Source organism: Nerophis lumbriciformis, linkage group LG19 (assembly GCF_033978685.3).
Source record: "Nerophis lumbriciformis linkage group LG19, RoL_Nlum_v2.1, whole genome shotgun sequence".
Taxonomy (NCBI): Eukaryota; Metazoa; Chordata; class Actinopteri; order Syngnathiformes; family Syngnathidae; genus Nerophis; species Nerophis lumbriciformis.
Window position 1 is genome coordinate 8024305 of NC_084566.2, and position 24820 is coordinate 8049124.

Sequence of the window (24820 nt, forward strand, 5' to 3'; positions counted from 1 at the left end):
TTTAAAATGACCTTTAAAAGGTAAAAAACACACTTTTTGAAATTAGCTATCTTACCTGACGCACGCTGCCATTTTGTTGCTTGCGATAGTTTACATAAATTAGTAAGGACATAAAGTACAAACAGTTGAATTGTTGCATTTGACACCCTGTTAATGCATTACAAGTGTTAAAAGGCTTTGTTTTAAAAGGTAAAACACATCCATCCATCCATTTTCTACCGCTTGTCCCTTTTGGGGTCACGGGAGTCTATCTCAGCTGCATTCAGGTGGAAGACGGGGTACACCCTGGACAAGTCGCCACCTCATCGCAGGGCCAACACAGATTTATTTTCAATAAGGTTGAAGGTCTTTCTCATAATTCTTCTTCTTTGTACTTTGTAAGCACTTTTAATTTGAACAACCTAGTACATTGTTTAACTTCTTTACTTAATCCATTCTATAATGTAATTTCACATACTGATATGCCAAAGGTTTTAAGTGTTGCACATGGATACAAATGTTTTAAATTACATTTTCCTCTAAGGTTATATTTCTCCTGTCAAACTACTTCCTTAACCATAACCACAACATCAGGGGGAGCTCTACTAACCACGTTAAACCCAGATTCCGATCTAACAAAGGTCTTAACTCATTCTCTTTCTATGCCACATCAATATGGAATGCGCTCCCAACAGGTATAAAAGAAAGGGCATCTCTATCCTCCTTCAAAACCGCAATAAAAGTACACCTCCAGGCAACTTCAACCCTAAACGCGTGGCAAAGTTGGTAGAGTGGCCGTGCCAGCAATCGGAAAGTTGCTGGTTACTGGGGTTCAATCCCCACCTTCTACCATCCCAGTCACGTCCGTTGTGTCCTTGGTAGAGATGCGCGGTTTGCGGGCACAACCGCGGAGTCCGCGAATTATCCGCGGATCGGGCGGATGAAATTTTAAAAAATTAGATTTTATCCGCGGATCGGGTCGGGTCGGGTGGTTAAAAAAAAATTCGATTTTAAATAGATTCAGGCGGGTGGCAGTTAAACCAATTCGGAAATATATATACATAGTTAAATGTTGTTACCCACATACGAAAAACGAGCAGGCACCTGCTGCATATGCCACAACAGAAGAAAAAAAAAAAAAGAGATGGACACTTTTACGGAGCGGAGAAGGGACGCCTCGCCGGGGTCCGGGACCGAGGCCCCTTCCCCCGAGAGGGCCCCACCGGGAGCCGTAGCTGAGGCGATCCGCGAGAAGGGCCCGACGCACGTCCAGGGTCACCACCGCGCCCACCGCACCGACACCCCGCCTCATCCGCCTTCGCCGCGGCCGGCGCGTCACGCGCAGCAGGTAAGCAGCTTACCTGCCCGCCACCCCCGTGGCCGGGGGCTCGTAACAGGGGTCACTCCGCGCGCTCCGCCCGCGCAGCTTACCTGCCCGCCACCCCTGTTGCCGGGGGGGCGTAACAGGGGTCACTCCGCGCGCAGTGCGCTCACGAAAGGGGTGGGGCTCACCCTGGTTGATATAGACAGCAGCTAGGACGGTGGCCATGGAAGTTGGAACCCGCTAAGGAGTGTGTAACAACCCACCTGCCGAATCAACTAGCCCTGAAAATGGATGGCGCTGGAGCGTCGGGCCCATATACCCGGCCGTCGCCTGCAGCAAGACGCGCTTGGAGGTGCGCTCAGCGCGGCTCCCATATGATTGCGCACTGGTGTGCGTCTGGGTCGTGACAGCGTGGCACGCGAATGTCTGTGCTGCATTGGATCAGTCTCCTTTCTTTAACAGGCAAAAGCTTTATAACCTCACTAATGCCTTGCATCGTCTATATTAGATATATAACAACGGGCGGGTGCGGGCGGGTGCGGGCGGATGCGGTTCTGATCAAATGTTAGATCGGGTGGATTGCGGATGGTTGACGACTTTCTGATGCGGTTGCGGATGAAATAATTGCCTATCCGCACATCTCTAGTCCTTGGGCAAGACACTTCACACCTTGCTCCTGATGGCTGCTGGTTAGCGCCTTGCATGGCAGCTCCCGCCATCAGTGTGTAAATGTGTGTGAATGGGTGAATGTGGAAATACTGTCAAAGCGCTTTGAGTACCTTGAAGGTAAAAAAGCGCTATTCAAGTATAACCCATTTATCATTTATTTAACTAACACTCTCCCCGGATTGTTGTTAATAATGAAATGCAAACAATCAAATGCAGATATTTTTCTTATGCCTTCTGATCTTTCTCTCTCTCTCTATGTCCACTACTTGCTGTACATATCCTACCAAGTCAGACCTACACTGTTTCAATATCCATTCCTCTGTTCTCAATTGTTGATGACTGATGACAACAACCAAACCTACCCCCCCACACACACCCCAAATTGTAAATAATGTAAATAATTCAATGTATACACCCTGATGATTATCTTGTGTGATGACTGTATTATGATGATAGTATATATGATAGTATATATCTGTATCATAAATCAATTTAAGTGGACCCCGACTTAAACAAGTTGAAAAACTTATTCGGGTGTTACCATTTAGTGGTCAACTGTACGGAATATGTACTTCACTGCGCAACCTACTAATAAAAGTGTCAATCAATCAATCAATCCTCTTTAATAGAATTGTTGTACATTCTTGGGTAGCAGGTTATAGTTTCCTTTGTACATAATTTTAGCTGTTTGCAATTTTACCAAATCATCGAACTTCAATATTTTTGACTCAACAAATAAAGGGTTTGTATGTTCTCTATATCCAACATTATGTATCAGTCTAATTGATCGTTTTTGTAACACGGTTAACGAATGCATCGCACATTTGTAGTTATTTCCCCATATTTCTTACATACATTTCTGAAGAAATATGGAAATAACAGCTGAATTGTAATATTTGACACCTTATCAAAACATTGAAAGTGTTCAAAATCTTTTTAAAAAATAGCTTAAAAGCTAAGAAAAAAAAAAGATTTTGTAAATAAATTAGCTTACCTGACACTGCCATTTTGGGGAAGTGATATCCTGGGATGGTCACATGACTGTCACATGACTGTCACATGACCAGCACTCCTTAGTGTTATACGTCACAAAGTTGTACACACTTAATTGGTTTGAGTTCATAGTTAAATTGTTATTCCACATATTGATATAAGTACTCGGGGAGAGGAAGGGGACGAAAGGGGCGGGACAACATAGCTGACCAATCAGGGGAGCTATACCAGTGTGTGCGTGTGTGTGAGTGAGTGAGTGTGTGTGTGCATGTGTGCGTGAGTGTGTGTGCGTGATCAATGCAGAGAGGATAGAGAGTGCAGTTTAGAGAGCAGAATGCCAAGGAGGACACTTAGAGACATGTCTCATGCGTCGTTGTGGGACACAATTGGACTTTTATGGACTGGATTATAATTAATATTTTTATTCTTAATGATTCACCGCCATCTTTCAGGCTGTGATTCTTCCAGAGAAGGCAGGGGGTGAAGGAAATGAACATTTATTTAACCTAAGGCGGATTTTAAAGCTGTGTTTTTTTGGAGGGGTTTTTTTTGGTTTCTTTCCCGTCCTGCGATGATCGCGTTCTGGATAGTCTTGTGCGTCATGGAAGGGGTCCTGGCTCAGATCCGCTACTCCGTGCCGGAGGAGGCGGACCACGGCACCTTGGTGGGGAACATCGCCGAGGACTTGGGACTGGACCTGACCAAGCTGGCGTCCCGTCACTTCCAGGTCGTGCCCAGCTCCCGGACGTCGTACTTGGAAGTCAACCTGGAGAACGGAGTCCTGTTCGTGAACGAGAAGATCGACCGAGAGCAAATCTGCAAGCAGAGCGCCAGCTGCCAGCTCAACATGGAGGTGTTCCTGGAGGACCCTTTGGAGCTTTTCCGAGTGGAAATCGAGGTGGCAGACATTAACGACAACCCGCCGAGCTTCCCGGAGGCGGACATCACGGTGGAGATCTCCGAAAGCGCCACGCCAGGCACGCGCTTCCCGCTGGAGAGCGCCGTGGATCCCGACGTGGGCTCCAACTCTTTACGCGCGTACGACATGACCACCAACAACTACTTCCGCTTGGACGTGCACAGCCAGGCGGACGGGACCAAGTTCGCCGAGCTGGTGCTGGAGAAGCCGCTGGACCGGGAGCAGCAGGCGGCTCACAGGTACGTGCTGACGGCGGTGGACGGCGGCCAGCCTCCGCGCACTGGAACCGCGCTGCTGGTCGTTAAAGTTTTGGACTCAAACGACAACGTGCCCGTCTTCCAGCAGCCCGTTTACGGCGTGGAGCTAGCGGAAAACGCGCCCGCGGGCACGCTCGTCATCCAGCTGAACGCCACCGACCTGGACGAGGGTGCGAACGGAGACGTCGTCTACTCCTTCAGCAACCACATCTCCAACCGCGTCAAGGACCTGTTCAGCATCGACGCGCGCACGGGCCGCGTGGAAGTGCGCGGCGAGGTGGACTTTGAGGAGAGCGGCATCTATCAGATTTTCGTCCAAGCCAAGGACATGGGACCCAACGCCGTGCCCGCCCACTGCAAAGTCCTGGTCACCGTCACGGACTTGAACGACAACCCCCCAGAGATCACCTTCAGCACTGTCACTGAGTCCGTGAGTGAAAAAGCACCGCCCGGTACTGTAATTGCTTTGCTGAGTGTGACAGACCTGGACGCAGAAGAGAACGGACAGATCGGCGTGGAGATCCTAGGCGACGTCCCCTTTAAGTTGAAATCATCATTTAAGAACTATTTCACTATCGTGACCGACGGACTGCTGGACAGGGAGCAGGCTGACTCCTATTCGGTGACGGTGGTCGCCAGGGATAAAGGGTCACCCTCGCTGACCACAAGCAAGTCAATCAGAGTCCAAGTGTCAGACGATAACGACAACGCGCCCACGTTCTCGCAAAATGTATATGATGTGTACGTTACGGAGAACAATGTGCCAGGCGCTTACATTCACGCTGTGACGGCTTTGGACCCAGACGTAGGACAGAATGCTCTCATTAGTTATTCCATACTAGAGTGTGACATCCAGGGCATGTCTGTCAAAACCTATGTGTCCATCAACGAGGAGACCGGGTACCTCTACGCGCTCAGGTCTTTTGACTACGAACAACTGAAGGAGTTTATGTTCATGGTTCAGGCCCAAGACGCTGGCAGCCCAGAGCTGTCTACAAACGCCACGGTCAAAGTCATCATCGTGGACCAGAACGACAACGCCCCCCTCGTGTTGGCCCCAGTGGGGAAGAACGGCACCGCAGAGGAGCCTTTACCCCGCTCCGCTGAGCCGGGGTACCTGGTGACGCGTGTCGTGGCGATGGATGCCGATGATGGCGAGAACGCCAGGCTCTCCTACAGCATCCGTAGAGGAAACGAGAACGGCATGTTCAGGATGGACTGGAGGACTGGGGAACTTCGCACAGCAAGGCGGGTGTCAGCTAAGAGAGACCCGCACAGGCTGTACGACCTGCTGGTTGAGGTCAGAGACCACGGTCAGCCTCCGTTGTCCTCCAGCACCGGCATACTTGTGGTGTTGGTGGACAGCGTGGCGGAGGGTCGAGGTGGCGGCGTCCGAGGAGGCGGCGCCAAGGCCAAAGAAAGCAGCCTGGACCTGACCCTCATCCTCATCATCGCCTTAGGCTCGGTCTCCTTCATCTTCCTGCTGGTCATGATCGTGCTGGCTGTGCGCTGTCAGAAGGACAAAAAACTCAACTTCTACACCTGCCTGACTAGTGACTGCTGCTTGGGCTGCCGCTCCTGCTGCTCGCGGCACGGCCGGGCACGCAAGAAGAAGCTTAGCAAATCTGACATCATGTTGGTGCAAAGTGCCGTGAATGTCAGTGGGGCGGGCACGGTCCAAGTCCCCGTGGAGGAGTCAGGCAGCTTTGGCTCCAGCCATCCAAACCAGAACTATTGTTACCAGGTATGTCTGACTCCTGAGTCCGCCAAAACAGACCTCATGTTCCTAAAGCCGTGTAGTCCGTCTAGGAGCACGGGCACCGAACACAACCCGTGTGGGGCCTTGGTGACCGGTTACACGGACCAGCAGCCTGACATTATATCCAACGGCAGCATATTATCAAACGAGGTAAGACACTTCTCCTGAGCACTTATATAAGTCCTAAATATAATACTGTACGTCCTGCATACGCCGCTTTGTGTGAAGTGAACATTAGTAGTTATTTACCATATACTTGTACTTGTACATTACACAAACACACACTTATTCATTGTATGCAGCATTGTAGTATTTATTCACTTCACTTGGTGAGAGGTTTCATATTATGTACACTCATCACAATGTTGGTTCTTACACTAGGTCATGGTGTCCAAAGTGTGGCTAATGGGCCATTTGTAGCCCGCAGCATGTTTTAGTCTGGCCTGCATCATATTCTAAAAATACAATTCAACATAAAGCATAAATAAAACAGCAGAGATTGAAAGAAGAGCATGATATAATGAGAAAAAGTAAATACTACTAACAGTAATACTACTAATAATATATACTAATATATACTTTGTCACCTACTTTTTTAAACAAAGCAAACTTTTTTCTTCAAATATAATTTACCTTTGAACATACAGGGTTTCCCCTGGCGCACAGCCAGGACATTTTTATTGAAAATAAGGTTGATTGATTGTTTTTACTTGAAAACAATTTATAGTAATATATTATATTGTAGCCTCCAGAAGGAATCACACAAAGTCCGACGCTAGTTTTAACTTTTATTACTAATCTTATGATAACAAACGGCAAAATTCCAACAAGTTTTACCTCCCGTGCAAACACTTTTGTCTCTGTGCTTCCCCGGACACACAACAACACTTCCTCACATAAAACATTAACATTAGTTGGTCTTTACAATACGATTTGATATATATAACCGATTATGTGTGCACTATTGACAAATTATGTTCCGAAAACTCGACCACCGAAAAAAAGACTTTGATCACCGAAAACCTACCGAAACCGGATGTAAACAAAAGGCACGCCGTTGTCTGGAGCGTTGTCAGCATCTCTGCGATGTGGACGTAATTTTTATATATATTGCAGATATGCCCACAGACAGCCATCTTCAAAATGTGCAAATATTAAGAGTAAGTCCAACTCGAGCAATAGCGCGAAGCAAGTGTGACGTCATGCTCGCTTCAGCTCTCTTCTTTCGTCAGCGACATTGAGGGACAGTAGTAGTCTCAAAACACGAGTACATTTTACATTTTACACCAGAAGAAGATGCTAGATTTGAAGCTAGTTTTTAATAAAAAAGGTTGTTCAAATTGGAAAAATCTCAACAAAATACATTGGACAAACAATTTAAAATATGGTAAAACGATAAAAAATACATATATATTTTAATATTAATTAATAATAACAGATTTGTTTTAAATGTACAGTATATGTACTTTTTTTAGCCTTTTGGAAGAAAATCATATCATAGCAAATTACTCGATGACGTCATGGTGACCACGCCCATAACCACGCCTCCACCGCCCCTGGTGTCTTGGCAGTTTAGGGGAAACCCTGACATATCTAACTTTAGTTGACTTTGGCTTTTTTCTACAGCACATTTTTATTGGGCTCTTTACATCCTTAAAAATATAATAAATCAAGTAAAAACATATCAAAAAATGCCAAAAGAGAGAGCAAAAAGGTGTAGTGTAACAACAAAATCTAATAATAACATAGTTTTTCTCCTACAACACACAAATGCTGGCTGATTTTCTTTAAATATATAACTTTATGTTTTTTTTACAGTACAACATTTATAGCCTGGAGTCTCATTTAGATTGCCGCCATCAGTGGGTGAATGTGGAAATAGTGTCAAACCGCTTTGAGTTCTTTAAAAAAAAAAAAAAAGGTAGAAAAGCACGATACAAGTTCAACCCATTTACCATTTTAGAATTTTTTTTAAATTGCAGCAAAAATATCACACCAAAAAAGCAAAAATGAGGTATGTTATTAGAACTGTAGAAATGTTTACACTAATACAATAAATTACAGTAAGGTTCTTCACCTACAGGTTATTACCGTCTTTGTTATCATGAACAACCTGTAATAACTTGTAAGAAGCAATTACATTACAGTCATTCTATTACAGCAAACATAGAAACAACATGGCGGCTCAGGGCAAGAGAAGGCATTTTGACGGCTCTGTTTGTAAATGTAGAGAGAAAATAGCAAAATGTTTACGTTTAAACATACAATAATTCCTTTAAGTATGCAGAAGACAACTTAAACATGCAAAGGTAAAATATCTATTGTACTAAAATTTTGTCTGACTCAAAGGAGAGCATTCAAAAAGAAGACATAATGAATCGTTAAAGCACAGCCTTCATGTTCACTGTGAACATCTTATTTGTTTAGACAGTAATGTGTTCACACAGGGTGAGATTGGGGTATGTTGTTTCTTAATGGGGAAAGACTAGAATGTCTCTTGTGTTCATGCTTGCTGTTAGGCGAGCTAGCAAGCTAACGCTGGTCAATCCATAAGTTTATCCAAGTGTGGTTATCAATCACAGTTTTTCGATAATTCCAACTTTATATGGTACTATAATACTCACCGTTGGGAGTTTAACTGCAGTTATCAACATTACCTTTTATCGTTACATCCCAAGTTGGGTCCTACAAAGTTTTTATACTTTAAGTATTGTACTTATTACACACTGTCTATTTAATTGAAAAGTGCATCTCAGTTGTAGATTTAATTTCCAATTAGGAGGTGTTGAAATTGCCCTATAAAATTGCTAATGCTAATTAGCAGCATGTATACGGCAAATCAATGTAAATTAGCTTTGAGATAACGCATTTGTATTTTCATGTATTTTGTGTTGAAATGTCACAAGGAAGTTATTTTGCATTTCATGTACCAGTAAGTTATATTGACATACCTTATTTCTGCATGTTCACTTTTACAGTGCTTTGAAGTAAAAAAACTCTCAAATGGAGACAACCTGTGATCTGTCCGCTAAGCTAGGAAGAAGAGACACACAGACTGCTTGTATTGGACGTTTAAGATGCAGCCCGATCATTTTTTGCTAATGTCGGACCAATGTCAATATCATATCAGGACACCTGTAATTAATAACAATAACATTTTTTGTCACCCATAACACAAAGTTAAGACACAGGCTTTTTTTCAAAGCATTGTGTTACATTAGAGTGTTTTTAGCCAGTAACACAATACAAATATTAAAATCGTCCACACACCCTTTCATTTTTATAAGAATGTGACCTTCGGTGGAAAAAGTTCGGACACTCCTGATATACATGGACTATCTCTGACAAGCGTTTTTGCAAAGATGCCAAGTGCTCCTGTCATATAAATGATCTAACCACCAGCAGCGCTTTATTGCGTGTGGTTTGATTTATGACTATATTAAGAGTTAAGATATGACACATCCTTTCCTTGACATTATAAAATAAATTAAAGCTGCGAGCAGCGTTGAACTTGTCCTCGTCCCTTTTGCACTGCGGTGTTCACGCAAGTCGGTCGACACGCACGACGCTTGCAGTCACGTCCTTCTCGACGCCATGACCCACCACCAAAAATTTCGGGACCGCCAAAACATAACATTTTTCGCCATGCCTGACGCGCCTGCAAAATATGGGGACTTTTCAATAGGGCCCTTGCAATGCCCTACATTGCACCTGCTGAGGTTGCTCCATTGCTCGGGCCCTAAAAAATAGAATAAAATAAAGTAACTTCAGACTATCATCCTCATTTGTAGCAATTAGGATCAAGATCTGAACTTGTGAAACCGAGTTATTAACATTTTGTATTTTGTGGCAAACCATTAGATCAAAAGTTGACGCCTTGCCACACCCACATGTTATGAAGCAGTGTTTCCCCTTAATATAATTGAATGTAGTGCGCCGCCACTGCATTTTCATTGCTACTACACCTTGAAAAATAAATAAATAAATAAATAAAAAAATAAAAATAAAAAAATATATATATATATATATTTTATTTTTTATTTTAATTTTTTTACTTGAAAACTAATTAAATTAATACAATATTGAAGCCCCCAGAAGAAATCACACAAAGTATGATGCTACTTAATTTTTATTACCAATTTTATGATTAAAAACCACAATTCCAACAGGTTTTACCTCCTGTGTAAACAGTTTTGTCTCCGTGCTTCCTCATCCTCCGCAAATCACTTTTCAGGCACGGACCGTGTGTTTGCAAACATGAAAAAAGCTGACATCAAATCCAAACTACACAAACATAAAACATTGCCACCAGCTGGTCGTTACAGTATGAATTGGTATATATAGCCTATTATTTATGCACTATTGACAAGTGATGTACCGAAAATTCGACCACCGAAAAAATACTTTGATTACTGAAAACCGCGCTTGCAAAACTGGTTGTAAACAAAACGCACGCCATTGTCTGGAGTTTTGTCAGCATATTTGCAATGTTGACCTAATTTTAATATATCCCAGATATACCTGTAGACAGTGATCTACAAAATGTGCAAATATTAAGAGGACAGTGGGGGCTTTTAAGGAGAGAAAGTCTGAAAAGAGTAACAGCGTGAAGCAAGTGTGACGTCATGCTCGTCGCAGCTCGCCTCTTTGTCAGGGACATCGAGGACCAGAAGTAGAGTTGCTAAACACGACTACATTTTGTAATAATAGCTGAAAAAGATGCTAGATTTGTTGCTAGTTGTTTTTAATTAAACAAACTAACTACAAAGTACATAGGACAATAGTCAGCAACAATTGAAAATATGACAAAACAATAAACAAATATATATGTTAATATAATTGATAATAACAGATCTATGTGTAAATCTTTTGAGCCTTTTTAAAGAAAAAATATCACAGCAAATTACTCAATTGTGACCACGGCCGTAAACACGCCCCTGATCACACCCCCACAGCCTCAGGTATCTTGGCAGTGTCGCGGAAAACCCTGCGCAGGCAATATTTTTTCGCAATTTATCATCACCTCTTTGTGTGGTATCTGTAATTTTAACCGCGACTCATTTGGCCAAAGTCCCTAAGAGGAGTTTGTAAAAGTACGACACCTTTTTTTCACAGAAAAATGGCCAAAAATCATCAGATCAAAGTTTGGCGCCATGCCACGCCCACATCTTATGGCATAAGCAAAATTTGTTTGCACTTTATCATCGCCTATATGTGTAGTACTTGTAATCCTAATTGCAACTCATTTGGTCAAAGTCCCTAGGAAAAGTTTGTTAAAGTACAACCCCTTTTTTTCACTGAGAAATTGAAGACAAAAACCAAAATGGCCGACGTTGTTTTCGATTTCAGGTATGGGTTCCTTAGACTTTTATGTGCGTCCTGTCATGATAGACATCTCCTGCGGTTTTCGAGTCGATGCTTGAAACTAATAGGAGGTGCTAATTTCTTCTAATTTTAAAGGTGGTGCTAGAGAGCTATTTTTTTTATTTCTCTATCGGGACCCACAAAATATACAATTGTTCACCATTGTTCACTACCTGCAAAATATGGGGCCCTTTCGTGCATGTTAAGACCCTCAAATAGGCGTTCAAACATATAGAAGCAAAACACAGCAATTTCAATAGAGCCCTTGCGGTGCTCTGCATCGCCCCTGCGGGGATTGCTCCGCTGCTCAGGCCCTAATAACAGAAATATCACTTTAGCTTTCTGAAAAACACGTGAATAATTTAGTTGAAACACCTGGCTCTAAGACTGGGGTGTCGCACCTTTTTTCCATTGAGGTATGCACGCTGAAACATTTAAGTATGCGGTGGGGCACTTTGATACATTTTGTACTTTAAGGATGCTAAAACCAATGCAATGTACATCAGAATATGCTACCTTATTTGACAAAACATTGTTATCTGACAAAGCAAAGAGTTGTTCATATTATATGTAATATACCTCATAAATAATGAATTAATTTACCATTAATTTTCAGAACATGTTGAAGGCTAATTAAAAAACGTCGCTGAAAATGGCAGCAATTTGGACATCACTGCCCATATGTCCATTTAAAACAAATAAATATATTTTTTCATCTCAGCAAATATTTTTATGCATTTCGGCCTTTTACCAACACAAAACATAAGTTTGTGTTGATAAGAATGAAGCTTCAGGAAAAGTCGACATTTATCTTTGATATTCTCTTTGAAAACTCTCAGCAGTCATTAAGTGTGTTGAATATATGCTGCTTGCATGGTGCATTTCAGAGCGAACATGGAACATGATGCTTTTATCAAATGATGCACGCTGAACCTTGACCTCTTTTTCAGACAAAACACCAGCGAGCAGAGCTCAGCTACCTGGTTGACAGACCAAGACGAGTTAACAGGTAAACATGAAGCGTTATCTCCCGTATTCCAGCTATGACCAGTCATCAACCTTTTTATTTACTGACACGTTTACGCTTAACCTTTTATAACCTTTCGCCCTCAGTAAATCACAGCCAATAGTAGGAAATAAATAAAATATTTAATAGATATCGTTACACCATCCATCCAGTATTTGTGCCTGATTATAATTGTGATCAAAAATTAAATCATTCATTGAGCTTGAACATTTCAAGTATCATTATCAACATTATGACCAATACTACCCCTGTAACCACTTGGTTTTGGATCGATACCCAATTTTATAGTATCGGCCAAAACTAATGTAAAGTACCCAAACAACAGAATAATAAGTGCTGATTATGTTTTAACAGAAGTATAGAAAGAACCATGTTACAACAGAAAGTAATCGGCTGTTAACAGAAGCTTAATTATATTTTTGAGAAAATAATACACCCACAAATCATGCAATATTTTACCACATACGTCAGAAGCTAAATTCGGAGCCTTTGTAACTCGTTCTGAAATTATTCTAATATAATTTACATACCAAGGAATATATATTAATCAAATGAGGCTGCAATAAATATTGCGATATAGATTTTAGGCCATCATGTCCATCCCTAGTTGATAGCTCTGTTGTTGACATCCAAGAAGTTGTGGAATTAAATTATTCTTCTATTACTTCTCTTTGGTTGAAGCTCGGCGTTCCAGGAGGCAGACCTGGTCAGCTCCAAAGACAGCGGCCATGGAGACAGCGAGCAGGGTGACAGTGACCACGATGCCACCAACCGAGGCATCTCTACTGGTAAGAAGCGATGTGTTTGCTTCAAAGATGTGTGTGTTAATGCTGGGCAGCATGTGGCTTCTATTGATAGTGTTGCTTGGAGGCTGCTTGTAATCAGACAAAATGGAAGCCAGCATCATGTGGTGCATTCACACAACAAACAGCTTTTGTCCCGAGTGTTGATGACTTGGAAACGTCGACATTGTTCCACGCTGCTTCAGGCGCCGATGAAGGAAATGATGACGGTCCCTGTGGATTTCCACCACATCTTCGCTCCTGCATGGAACATTGATTATGTTCTTAGGGGGTCATATTTCCTGTTAATTTAAACCAATGGTGTCTTAAAGGTCATTTTGCTTGGGGTTTTTTGGTCATATTATAAAAATAGAAATATTGGCTTTTTAACTAGATATAAGATTAGATATGACAATTATTTGCTTTGTCAGACATGAAACATAGCTAATTTGTTGTTGTTGTTGTTGTTCAGTTAACTTTGCATAGTGGTCCTCAAACTGCACTTCCTAACCAGAGTATATCACTGATTTATTACATTCAAAACACTTCTCATATGTACTGCTCTTTTTTTCAAACAAATGGCAATACAAACACGTACAAAAAAATGAAATATAATTTGCGCATTGACACATAAAATTACGATTTAATTAAAGTTCCCTCTTTTATTACTTATATAATTATAATAGAGACTTGTAGGGGGGGGGGGGGGCGTCGTCAATATAACTCCATCATATACAGTAATTTGCATAATCGGCGATGATGCATATATTTTCTTAAACTTACTTACTTTGGTCGAGCTCCCCCTCGAACCAAAGATGATTGCTCTCTCCATTTCACTCTGTCCACCATAGCTGCCTTGATGTCATTGACATCCTCAAGTACTGTATCCCAACACATTTTCTTTAATAAAGGTTAAAGAAAATGTGCATACATTTAAAAACAAATCTATGGTATTATTAATTAACATTAAAGGGGAACTGCACTGTTTTGGGAATTTTGCTTAGCGTTCACAATCATCATGAGAGACAAGAACAAGAACAGACAAGAACATGTCTTTTTTTGGGGGGGGGGGGTTAAGTATGTAAAAAAAACACTTGGAAGATGTGGCTAATGGGAGTCACAGTTGTAGCATTTAAAGCCCTCTAAAACAACTTCAAAACCCTCCAGTAACGTAGTGTATACACACTGCAAGTCTATATAATGTACCGTATTTTCCGCACCATAAGCCGCCCTGGGTTATAAGCCGCGCCTTCAATGAACGGCATATTTCAAAACTTTGTCCACCTATAAGCCGCCCCGTGTTATAAGCCGCATCTAACTGCGCTAAAGGGAATGTCAAAAAAACAGTCAGATAGGTCAGTCAAACTTTAATAATATATTAAAAACCAGCGTTCTAACAACTCTGTTCACTCCCAAAATGTACGGTAATGTGCAAATGTGCAATCAATAAGCATCAATAACTTAATGTTGCTCGAACGTTAATGTCACAACACACACAATAAACATAACGCTCACTTTCTGAAGTTATTCTTCATTCATAAATCCCTCGAATTCTTCTCCTTCGGTGTCCGAATTAAAAAGTTGGGCGAATACGGGATCCAAAATGGCCGGCTCCGTCTCGTCGCAGTTCTGTGAATCCTGCCTTCCGGAAAGCACGGACCACAGTTGTGACCGAAATATCCGCCCAGGCATTTACGATCCACTGGCAGATGTTGGCGTATGTCGTCCGGCGCTGTCTCCCTGTCTTAGTGAAGGTGTGTTCGCCTTCGGTCATCCATTGTTCCCACGCCGTTCGCTTTAAATGCCCTGTTGACACCAATATCGAGCGGTTGGAGTTCTTTGGTTAAATATTGCCTTAAGTTTAAATTCTGCGTTATACGCGTGTCGCTTAGTAGGAGCCATTTTGTGGTCTTTACAGATGTAAACACACAAATGAAATGAAACGCAATATCCGGGGGCTTCTTCTTCTATGGAGGCGTGTGGTTGCTTACAGTAGAAGAAGAAGCGCTTCCTCTTCTATGGGGGCGGGTGCTTACCTTGGCGGTTGCTTACCATAGAAGAAGAAGCGCTTCCTCTTCTACGGGGAAAAAAGATGGCGGCTGTTTACCGTAGTTGCGAGACCGAAACTTTATGAAAATAAATATTTATATTAATCCATATATATGGCGCACCGGGTTATAAGCCGCACTGTCAGCTTTTGAGTAAATTTGTGGTTTTTAGGTGCGGCTAATAGTGCGGAAAATACGGTAGTAACAGACACGTTCATAACAATATGTAATATTTTCAATATTTACCGTATTTTGGTCATTCTAATCATTGCCGGAACAAGTTCTTTGGCATTTATTTCCGTTTCCATAGCAGCGCACGTCCGACTTCCAGTGTGTTCCTACTTCCGGATACAAAACGCTTGTGTGATGAACTACTGCTTTTAGAAGCGAGCACGAAGAAAAGTGTGAAACGTTGGAGCAGACGGAAGCCGAGAAAGTGAGATGAAAGTGAATCAAAGCTGAAAATGTGGAATTTGAAGCTAAGCTATTTCAACATAAATAGATTACTTACCCAAAATCAACAGGAAACGTGCCCGGCCAGCTGGACCAAAGAGACAACTGTCCATTGAGTGAGTCACTTTAATATCGATCATGATACACGCGGCACGTCATGCTTGTTAGTACAACTACAGTACATACGCTGTCCGGCTAGCTCAGCTGTGTACAAACAAAACATGAAATATGGGCTAATATTTTACAGATATTGTAATATGATTGTTCATGTTTTTCAGTCAGTACAGATTGGTGTCGTATTACAGTGTGTTGTGCATTACCAAACTCAAACACGTTTCGTGGTGACGTTGAAGCTAGCTTATCTCTTGCCGTAGTTAGCTTTTATGGCTAATACCGTAGCATGCACAGGTGCTAGAAAAATATTTCCTCAGCGTTCGCTCCTACAATAACAATGTCGCTACAGCTTGGTTATTATACAGGTTGCGGAACGCAAATGATGTATTGTTCACGGTTGTTGAATGCATTTTTAAAGTGATTTAGTGGTAGAATTGATGGCTCCCATTAGCTGCATTTTTAAAGGGGAACATTATCACAATTTCAGAAGGGTCAAAACCATTAAAAATCAGTTCCCAGTGGCTTATTTTATTTTTCAAAGTTTTTTTCAAAATTTTACCCATCACGCAATATCCCTAAAAAAACCTTCAAAGTGCCTGATTTTAACCATCGTTATATACACCCGTCATTTTCCTGTGACGTCACATAGTGATGCCGATACAAACAAACATGGCGGATAGAACAGCAAGTTTATAGCGACATTAGCTCGGATTCAGACTCGGATTTCAGCGGCTTAAGCGATTCAACAGATTACGCATGTATTGAAACGGATGGTTGTAGTGTGGAGGCAGGTAGCGAAAACGAAATTGAAGAAGAAACTGAAGCTATTGAGCCATATCGGTTTGAACCGTATGCAAGCGAAACCGACGAAAACGCATGACAGCCAGCGACACGGGAGAAAGCGAGGACGAATTCGGCGATCGCCTTCAACCAACGATTGGTATGTGTTTGTTTGGCATTAAAGGAAACTAACAACTATGAACTAGGTTTACAGCATATGAAATACATTTGGCAACAACATGCACTTTGAGAGTGCAGACAGCCCAGTTTTCATCAATTAATATATTCTGTAGACATACCCTCATCCGCTCTCTTTTCCTGGGGGTCTGGCGGCAGATTTCTTTGACTTTATCGTTGGAAATGCATCTGCTTTGAGTGTTGCAGGATATCCACATATTCTTGCCATCTCTGTCGTAGCATAGCTTTCGTCGGTAAAGTGTGCGGAACAAACGTCCAATTTCTTGCCACTTTTGCATCTTTGGGCCACTGGTGCAACTTGAATCCGTCCCTGTTCGTGTTGTTACACCCTCCGACAACACACCGACGAGGCATGATGTCTCCAAGGTACAGAAAACAGTCGAAAAAACGGAAAATAACAGAGCTGATTTGACTCGGTGTTTGTAATGTGTTTGAGAAAATGGCGGATTGCATCCCGATGTGACGTCACGAGCGAATAATAGAAAGGCGTTTAATTCGCCAAAATTCACCCATTTAGAGTTCGGAAATCGGTTAAAAAAATATATGGTATTTTTTCTGCAACATCAAGGTATATATTGACGCTTACATAGGTCTGGTGATAATGTTCCCCTTTAACCACCAAAAACAAGCCGATTTGTATGTTAGTTATAAAGATTGTGAGCGATGGACAAAATTCCCAAAAAAGTCGGTTCCCCTTTAAGATACTATATGTTTTATCGTACTATTGTTTTGCTTTATTTTTCAGTTGCTATTATTGTACAATGGCTATATTTACAGTGGTGGCTGCTGGTCTTTCGAGTAGGGGAAGCTCATTTTCAGTTACTTTCTAAATACGAATACAGTCTCCAATAAGAGATAAAAGATATAACGATGCTAGATTTTACAAAGAAAATATCACTTACAAGTAGGGCTGGGCGATATGGCCTTTTTTTAATATCTCAATATTTTTAGACCATATCGCGATACACGATATATATCGTGATATTTTGCCTTAGCCTTGAATGAACACTTGATGCATATAATCAAACCAGTATGATGATTCTATGTGTCTACATTAAAACATTCTTGTTCATACTGCATTAATATATGCTCATTTTAAACTTTCATGCAGAGAGAGAAATCATAACTAAGTCAATTTACCAAAACTGTATTTATTAAACAGTTATTAAGCAGTGGCACAAACATGCATGTCATTTCCAAAATAGAAAGTGCAAGATTGTCAGAGACATTTTAAAACAAGCTATTAGTGCACTTTTCTGCATGATGTCACTAAGATGACAAATCAAAACAACACTAAATTAAAGTGCACTTTTTGTACAGAACGCCACTACAATAGTTTAAAACAAATAAAGTGCACTTCTGTGCATGATGTCACACAAGATATTTCAATAAGTGTCAAATAAAAATGAGCTGAATAATAGGAAATCAAATTGTGTATGTCCTTCGCTATGTGGTAGGTTCCGGCGGACGTTATCTCCTTATGTCGTGGACTATTTTTTTTCATACGGTGTTGATGTGGAAATGGTTGCTCGGCATTTTGTTGGTGTGGCACCGAACGGAGATGTTGACATGCGGAGTAAGCACTCTTCATTCTCTAGCGGGTGACTTTTCAAATGATGCTACATATTAGCAGTAATGCTACTTTTTGTAGAAACGCTTTCGCCCCACACTTGACATATTACGATTGTCTGTTCGACATATTCCCACTTGAAGCCAAACCACCGCCAGACGATGGACCCCGTGCTGTTTTTCTTGGTAATTAATTCTTCCTGCATTTGTTACCAGATTCGCACCTTCTTTCTCTCGTATTACCACTCGCACCACAGCTAACTTTAGCCATGCTGCTACCTCTCTGCTCAACGAGGGCGTATACGTATGTGACGTATGTGAGAAGGTGCGCTTGTTTAAGTCTCTGTGAGAAGGAGAGACTAGAAAGAGTGAGAGGAGCCTGTAGTGTGATGCCTGCAGCTAAAAGCAACTGCGTGAGAACCTAAACTCGAATATCACGATATAGTAATTTTCTTTATCGCACAGAGACAAACCCGCGATATATCGAGTATATCGATAAATCGCCCAGCCCTACTTACAAGTTCGTAAAATTGAATGAATGTTGAAAAATGCTCTGCCATAGGTTTATATTTCAAGATTGCTGGTGTACTCATTTTGCTATCACTCAAAAAGGATTCAGCCTCAGACCGATCATATAATCATGATGCGGAAACCCATCATCCAGGCCAGCCGAGGCCGAGCCCACTTCTCAATTACTTCAAGAGACGATCCCCGTGGATAAACTGAGCATTTATCCAATGATTATCTAGATTGGCTGCAAGGGAACAACCTAATGGTCTAATGGTTATATACACATTGCAAATCAGCTTTGGCCATTTAAATGAATTAAAATCAATTTCATCTGTGCTTTGCCCCCAAAACATTACAATTTTAGCATCTAACATGCATTTGAAAAATTAAAAAAACTAACTTTTAGATGACAAATAAACAACAATTCAATAGACTGTAGTACAAACAAGTAAAGTAGTTTCAAAGAGTAATCAAATAATAATGGACAATATTCACCCCTGAGAGTGGATCTACAGCATATCTCCTTCTAACTGCTTCTCTGTCAAACACACCATCAGCAGCTTCTCAACATTTTCACGGATAAATGTCTGTCGTTAAGATATTATTTTAACGTCTTTGGCTGGCGTTATCGACTTATTCGGCTTGAGTATGCTGTAAAATAGTAGTGCTACGATCCAACTGCTTTAAGTTATTTATCTACACGCTCTGTCATGTTTTTGATGATTTCTTCCTTTAATTCAACGAGTATCATCCCCTTTTTCTTCTCAGCACTTGGGAAAACTAAGTTATGTCGATTTCTCGCTTTAAGTGAGACCGGATGTTTTGCTCGGATCTTATTGGGTTCACTGTGACATTTGCTACGCCAACTTGTGGTGGGGAGGTTCGTAACCCAAATGTTTCCACTCACTTAAAGCATTACAATTATCCAAGAGACAGTACTTATCATGAAAAACTTGGAAGCTGAGGCACTTTTTTTCCTGAAGTACCACTAATGATTTTCCTTTTATTACAATTTATTATTGTGATACTTATTATAAACCCCCATTAACACATATTATATAGATAATATCCTTGGGATATATTTGACTAAAAAAAACAAGATACCTGTGGCGGTGGGAGCGTGTTCAGGGGCTTGGTTCTGGGCGTGGTCACCATTACGTCATCGAGTAATTTGCAAAATTTGCAATGAAGATATTTGTTTCTTTAAAAGGGCTAAAACATGTATATGTATATATATATATATATATATATATATATATATATATATATATATATATATATATATATACACATTTAAAAACAAATCTGTTATTATTCATTAGCATTAACATTTATTTTTTATCGTTGCCATATTTTCAGTTGTTGCTGCTTATTGTACAATGTACTTTGTTGAGATTTGTCTGGTAAGTTAAATTAGTTTTTTTAAATTAAAAACAACTAGCAACAAAGCTAGCATTATCTTTTGGTGTTATTATAAAACATGGTCATGTTTAGAGATTCTACTTCTGTCCCTGACGAAAGAGGTGAGCTGCAGCGTGCATGACAATACACTTGCTTTGTGCTGCTGCTCCAGTTGGACGTTCTCTTCTTAAAAGCCGCTACTGTCCTCTTAATATTTGCACATTTTGTAGAGAGCTGGGCGCGGGTAAATCTGCGATATATTACCATTACGTACACATTGCAAACATGCTGACAACGCTCCAGACAAATGCGTGCGTTTATGTTTACATCCGGTTGCGACATTGCGTTTTTTGGTAATCAAAGTTAATAGGCTAGATATCAAATCATACTGTAACGATCAGCTGGTGTTAATGTTTTATGTTTGTGTGGTTTGGATTTGATGTCAGTTTTTCCCATGTTTGCAAACACACCATCCGTGCCTGAAAGGTGATTGGCGGAGAATGAGGAAGTGTTGATGTGTGTCCGGGGAAGCACAGAGACGAAAGTCTTTGCACAGGAGGTAAAACCTGTTGGAATTGTGCGGTTTGTTATCATAAGATTGCTAATACAAGTTAAAAATAGCATTGGACTGTGTTTGATTTTTTTTCTGGACGTTACAATACATTATATTACCTTAATTTTTGTTCAAGTAAAAAACAAAACAAACTTATTTTCAAGGTGTGGCGGTAATGAAAATGCCGGGGTGGCGCGCCACATACAATTACATTAAGGGGAAACCCTGCAAGGTGGACATGGTGAAAAGTATAAAAGTAAATCATTTGATTTTAGTGTAGATTTGAAAAAATACATATATTTACTTGTGAATAAAAGTAAATAATTATGTTTGTGCAGTCACTTTTAGTAGTAAATTATAATTGTATAAATGCAAGCTTTCAAACACTGCTAATTGTTTTATGTTATGAAATTATTCATGTCGTGCTGCTTTCTGACTGATTTTCCCTTTTACACATTTAAGTGCTTTGAATTATCTTTTGTTTTTATCAAATTGGTTTGGTGTTGGACAGTCCTGTCACTTCTGTTCTTCGTGCAACTTGAAGGTAAATGTTCAAAACATGCTGCATGCATCTGATCCAAATGAGGAGCATAGAGCTGAAGCCATGTTGATTTTACTGTTGCGTGTTTGTAAATATGTGGCAAAGGTAATGAGGAGGCTGCTCACTGTGTGAGCTCCGCCACTCGCTGCTGTCGACGACTTCACTGCATGTGACAAGCCTTTTAATGAGGCTGCATTCGCACCGCAACCATGCCAAGTGAATCAAATAGGTGGAAAACAGTGCCTTTATCCGCTAAGTTAATGTGCTTGTTGCAGCTTTAGAGGACACATCGTTATAAAGCAAAGGATGGCAATTTGCTCCTTTTTAGGGTGAATATATATATACACCTAGTGTGTGTGTGACTATCACTGGTACTTTAACTTTAACTTTATAAATATGTATGCAGTATATGTGTATACATATATATATATATACATATGTATATATATATATATATATATACTGTATATGTGTGTGTAAATATATATATACATATATATATATATATATATATATATATATATATATATATATATGTGTGTATATATTAGGGCTGTCAAGGTTAACACGATAATAACTATACATTTAAATAACAGCACACATTTTTTAACGGGCAATTAACGCACACGCATCCTTTTTGACCCTCGGGCCTCGGGGAAACTTGGCTGCAGTTCACTTGTTACTGATGAGCCACAAGCGAGCAGAAATGAACAAAGAAAATATGGAAATATCAGGTTCAAAGCCATGCCAAGGTGTTCTACCGACAAGAAAGAACTATTTCTCACAGAGACAACATCATTGCACCAAATGCCTGCTGTGAGCGTCGTTAAGAGGTGGGTGGTGCTTCACTTCTGTGTTTAGATTACAGTTAAGGTGCAGTGATAACATAAAATGCAGATTGTTACCGTATTTTTTGGACTATAAGTCGCAGTTTTTTTCATAGTTTGGCCAGGGGTGCGACTTATACTCAGGAGCGACTTATGTGTGAAATTATTAACACATTACCGTAAAATATAAAATAATATTATTTAGCTCATTCACGTAAGAGACTAGACGTGTAAGATTTCATGGGATTTAGCGATTAAGAGTGACAGATTGTTTGGTAAACGTATAGCATGTTCTATATGTTATAGTTATTTGAATGACTCTTACCATAATATGTTCTGTTAACATACCAGGCACATTCTCAGTTGTTTTTTTATGCATCATATAATGTACACTTATTCAGCCTGTTGTTCACTATTCTTTATTTTAAATTGCCTTTCAAATGTCTATTCTTGGTGTTGGGTTTTATCAAATCAATTTCCCCCAAAAATGCGGCTTATACTCCAGTGCAACTTATATATGTTTTTTTCCTTCTTTATTATGCATTTTCGGGCGGTGCGACTTATACTCCGGAGCGACTTATACTCCGAAAAATACGGTACTGTGACTGCTTTCGTAAGATTGCATAAAAGCTCAACAGAAATGAAAGACGGTCGGCAGGAAGTCGAAAGGGGAAGTTTTTTTTATTGCAAACAGTCGATCCAACATCAAAACATGTCAAGACACCTTCTCGAACCAATCACACATCTTTTCTGGCTTCAAAATAAAAGTGCTACACTTTACATATGGTTGAACTACTTTAACAAAATAAAAATGTCTTTCAATACGATCATGCTTTGTTGAAGATGTTTTGTACTGTTTTTCTGTGATATTTAAGAATAATAGTGGATTAGATTTATATAGTATTTTTCGATACACTAGACACTCAAAGCGTGCACTGAGAAGTGAGAACCCAACATTCACACCTTGGTGATGGTAAGCTACATTAGTAGCCACAGCTGCCCTGCACAGCTTATAAACTTTTGAAAGTTTTCATCTTTTTAATTTTTTATTCTACAGGAAAGCCAATCTGACCACGTGAATTTAACTCTTCTTCATTTTCTTTTTTCTTTTTTGGCAATTATTCATAGTTAGCTCACCCAAAGGGTTGCACACTTGAGAAGCTGAACTGAAGACACAGGCTTCCAGTCTTTTTTACTTGCGCCTCAGGACTCGACCGGTGTGCCTTTCACGGCCTCACAGACAGTCAGAAATTTTAGAACTCTTTCAAATTTGCAGGAGACAGCTAGAATATGTCATCATGCAACATGCATTATCACGATGTAACAATATTATTAAAAGCTTTATCTATCGTGTGCCAAATTTATATTAGTTATATCTTGTATCGTTGATATCGCGCAACCCTAATTGCAATATATCGCAGGGTTAAAAAAAAAAAATAGTAATGTCAGTATTTTCCAGTATTGTGCAGCCCTAACATCAACGTGTAAGAGAATCAAGCAGTCAGAGTCATGAATATGTCATAAATAATTTGATGAAACAAAATTATAATGGCAGCGTTTGAAAGCTAACACTTATACAACCATCATTCTTCCACCACTAAAAATATAGCTCTTATGCACTAGTAAGTAGACCAGTATGTACTTTTTCATATCTACACTAATATCAAAGTATTTACTTTCATACCAACGTCAACATGTAGACACAGATATATGATTAGTTTTGAAAATGTGTTCTCCTCACAGGCCTGTCAAGTGCAGGGTTTAAGAGGTTGTTTGAATTCAGTGACTTTTAAAGCTGTAACATTTATGTTTAATGTAAGAAAGCAGATGCTGCTGTTTCCTCGAGTGTTGGAGCATCTTGAACGTCAGCACTTCTGTTGAACAAAAGACTCTTACACGCTCGTCACAACAATAACGTGAATAAACACACACACTCCATTTGTTAGTCTGTTGCAAACCCTGTGATCAAACACTTGGAGAAACAATCATCTGTTCACTTGCTCTGACAATGCTGTTTACAAAATCTATTTCATCTTTCAGTATTAACCTCTAAAAAGTAGCTGGTCCTTCTATTTCAAGTCGTGTTGAAAAGTTTTGTGTTACAACTTTTCATACAATGCAGTCCTACGTATATTTAATATTGTAAAAAGGTAGTTTTGGTTTTGTTGTGATCACTTGGATGAATAGCATGTGTAATTTGATACAAATGTCTTATAGCAGTTACCATAGCATTACAAAAGCAACCACGTGTACTTACTGAAGGATTTGCGAGGTGATGCATTTTAAAAGCTTTTACACATACTTTATTAAAAGCAAATCATATTTAGTTAAGCATTTAGGGGAATGTGGGGAAGAGCATTGAGTTACTTTGTTGCAGAGAAATCAGCTTAGTGACTTTAAACAGATTATATTCTTTGTTTGATGAGGATAATTGATAGCCTTGCTAAGCAGGCAGCAATTCCACTTTCGCAAAACAAAGACTTTGTGAGCACAGCGAGTTTTCCAGAGGACAGCCGTCATGTTACAGTTATGGACTGTGCCACAATATGGCAGTATGCAAATGTATCTTCATGTTCTAGTAATATTAAAGTGTTGGCATATATTATATTACATAATACTGAAGTATTTAAAAATGCAAATTTTAAAACGTCAATTTTTTCACCCACTACTTTTAAAAAGACAGTAAATACAAACAACAGATATACCATAAATTCTAGACTATAAGCTGCTACTTTTTCCTACTCTTTGAACCA

The 24820-nt window shown here is 40.2% G+C and overlaps 1 protein-coding gene across 4 annotated transcripts in view; it reads left to right on the forward strand.

The window, feature by feature from the left end:
• Positions 1-3281: 3281 nt before the first annotated feature.
• The window catches only part of pcdh10b (protocadherin 10b), an 875015-nt gene continuing 853476 nt past the window's right edge, over positions 3282-24820 (forward strand). For 3 of the 4 annotated variants that reach the window (XR_012050988.1, XM_061979600.2, XM_061979599.2), the window contains exons 1-3: positions 3282-6050; positions 12215-12273; positions 12973-13079. Coding sequence is in view for 3 of the 4 variants with exons in the window: in XM_061979600.2 (XP_061835584.2) it covers positions 3537-6050; positions 12215-12273; positions 12973-13079 (2680 nt within the window). In the remaining variant the exon portion in view is untranslated. Of the gene's footprint in view, positions 6051-12214; positions 12274-12972; positions 13080-24820 lie in introns of those variants that run through there. The other variant, XM_061979601.2, reaches the window with a different exon arrangement.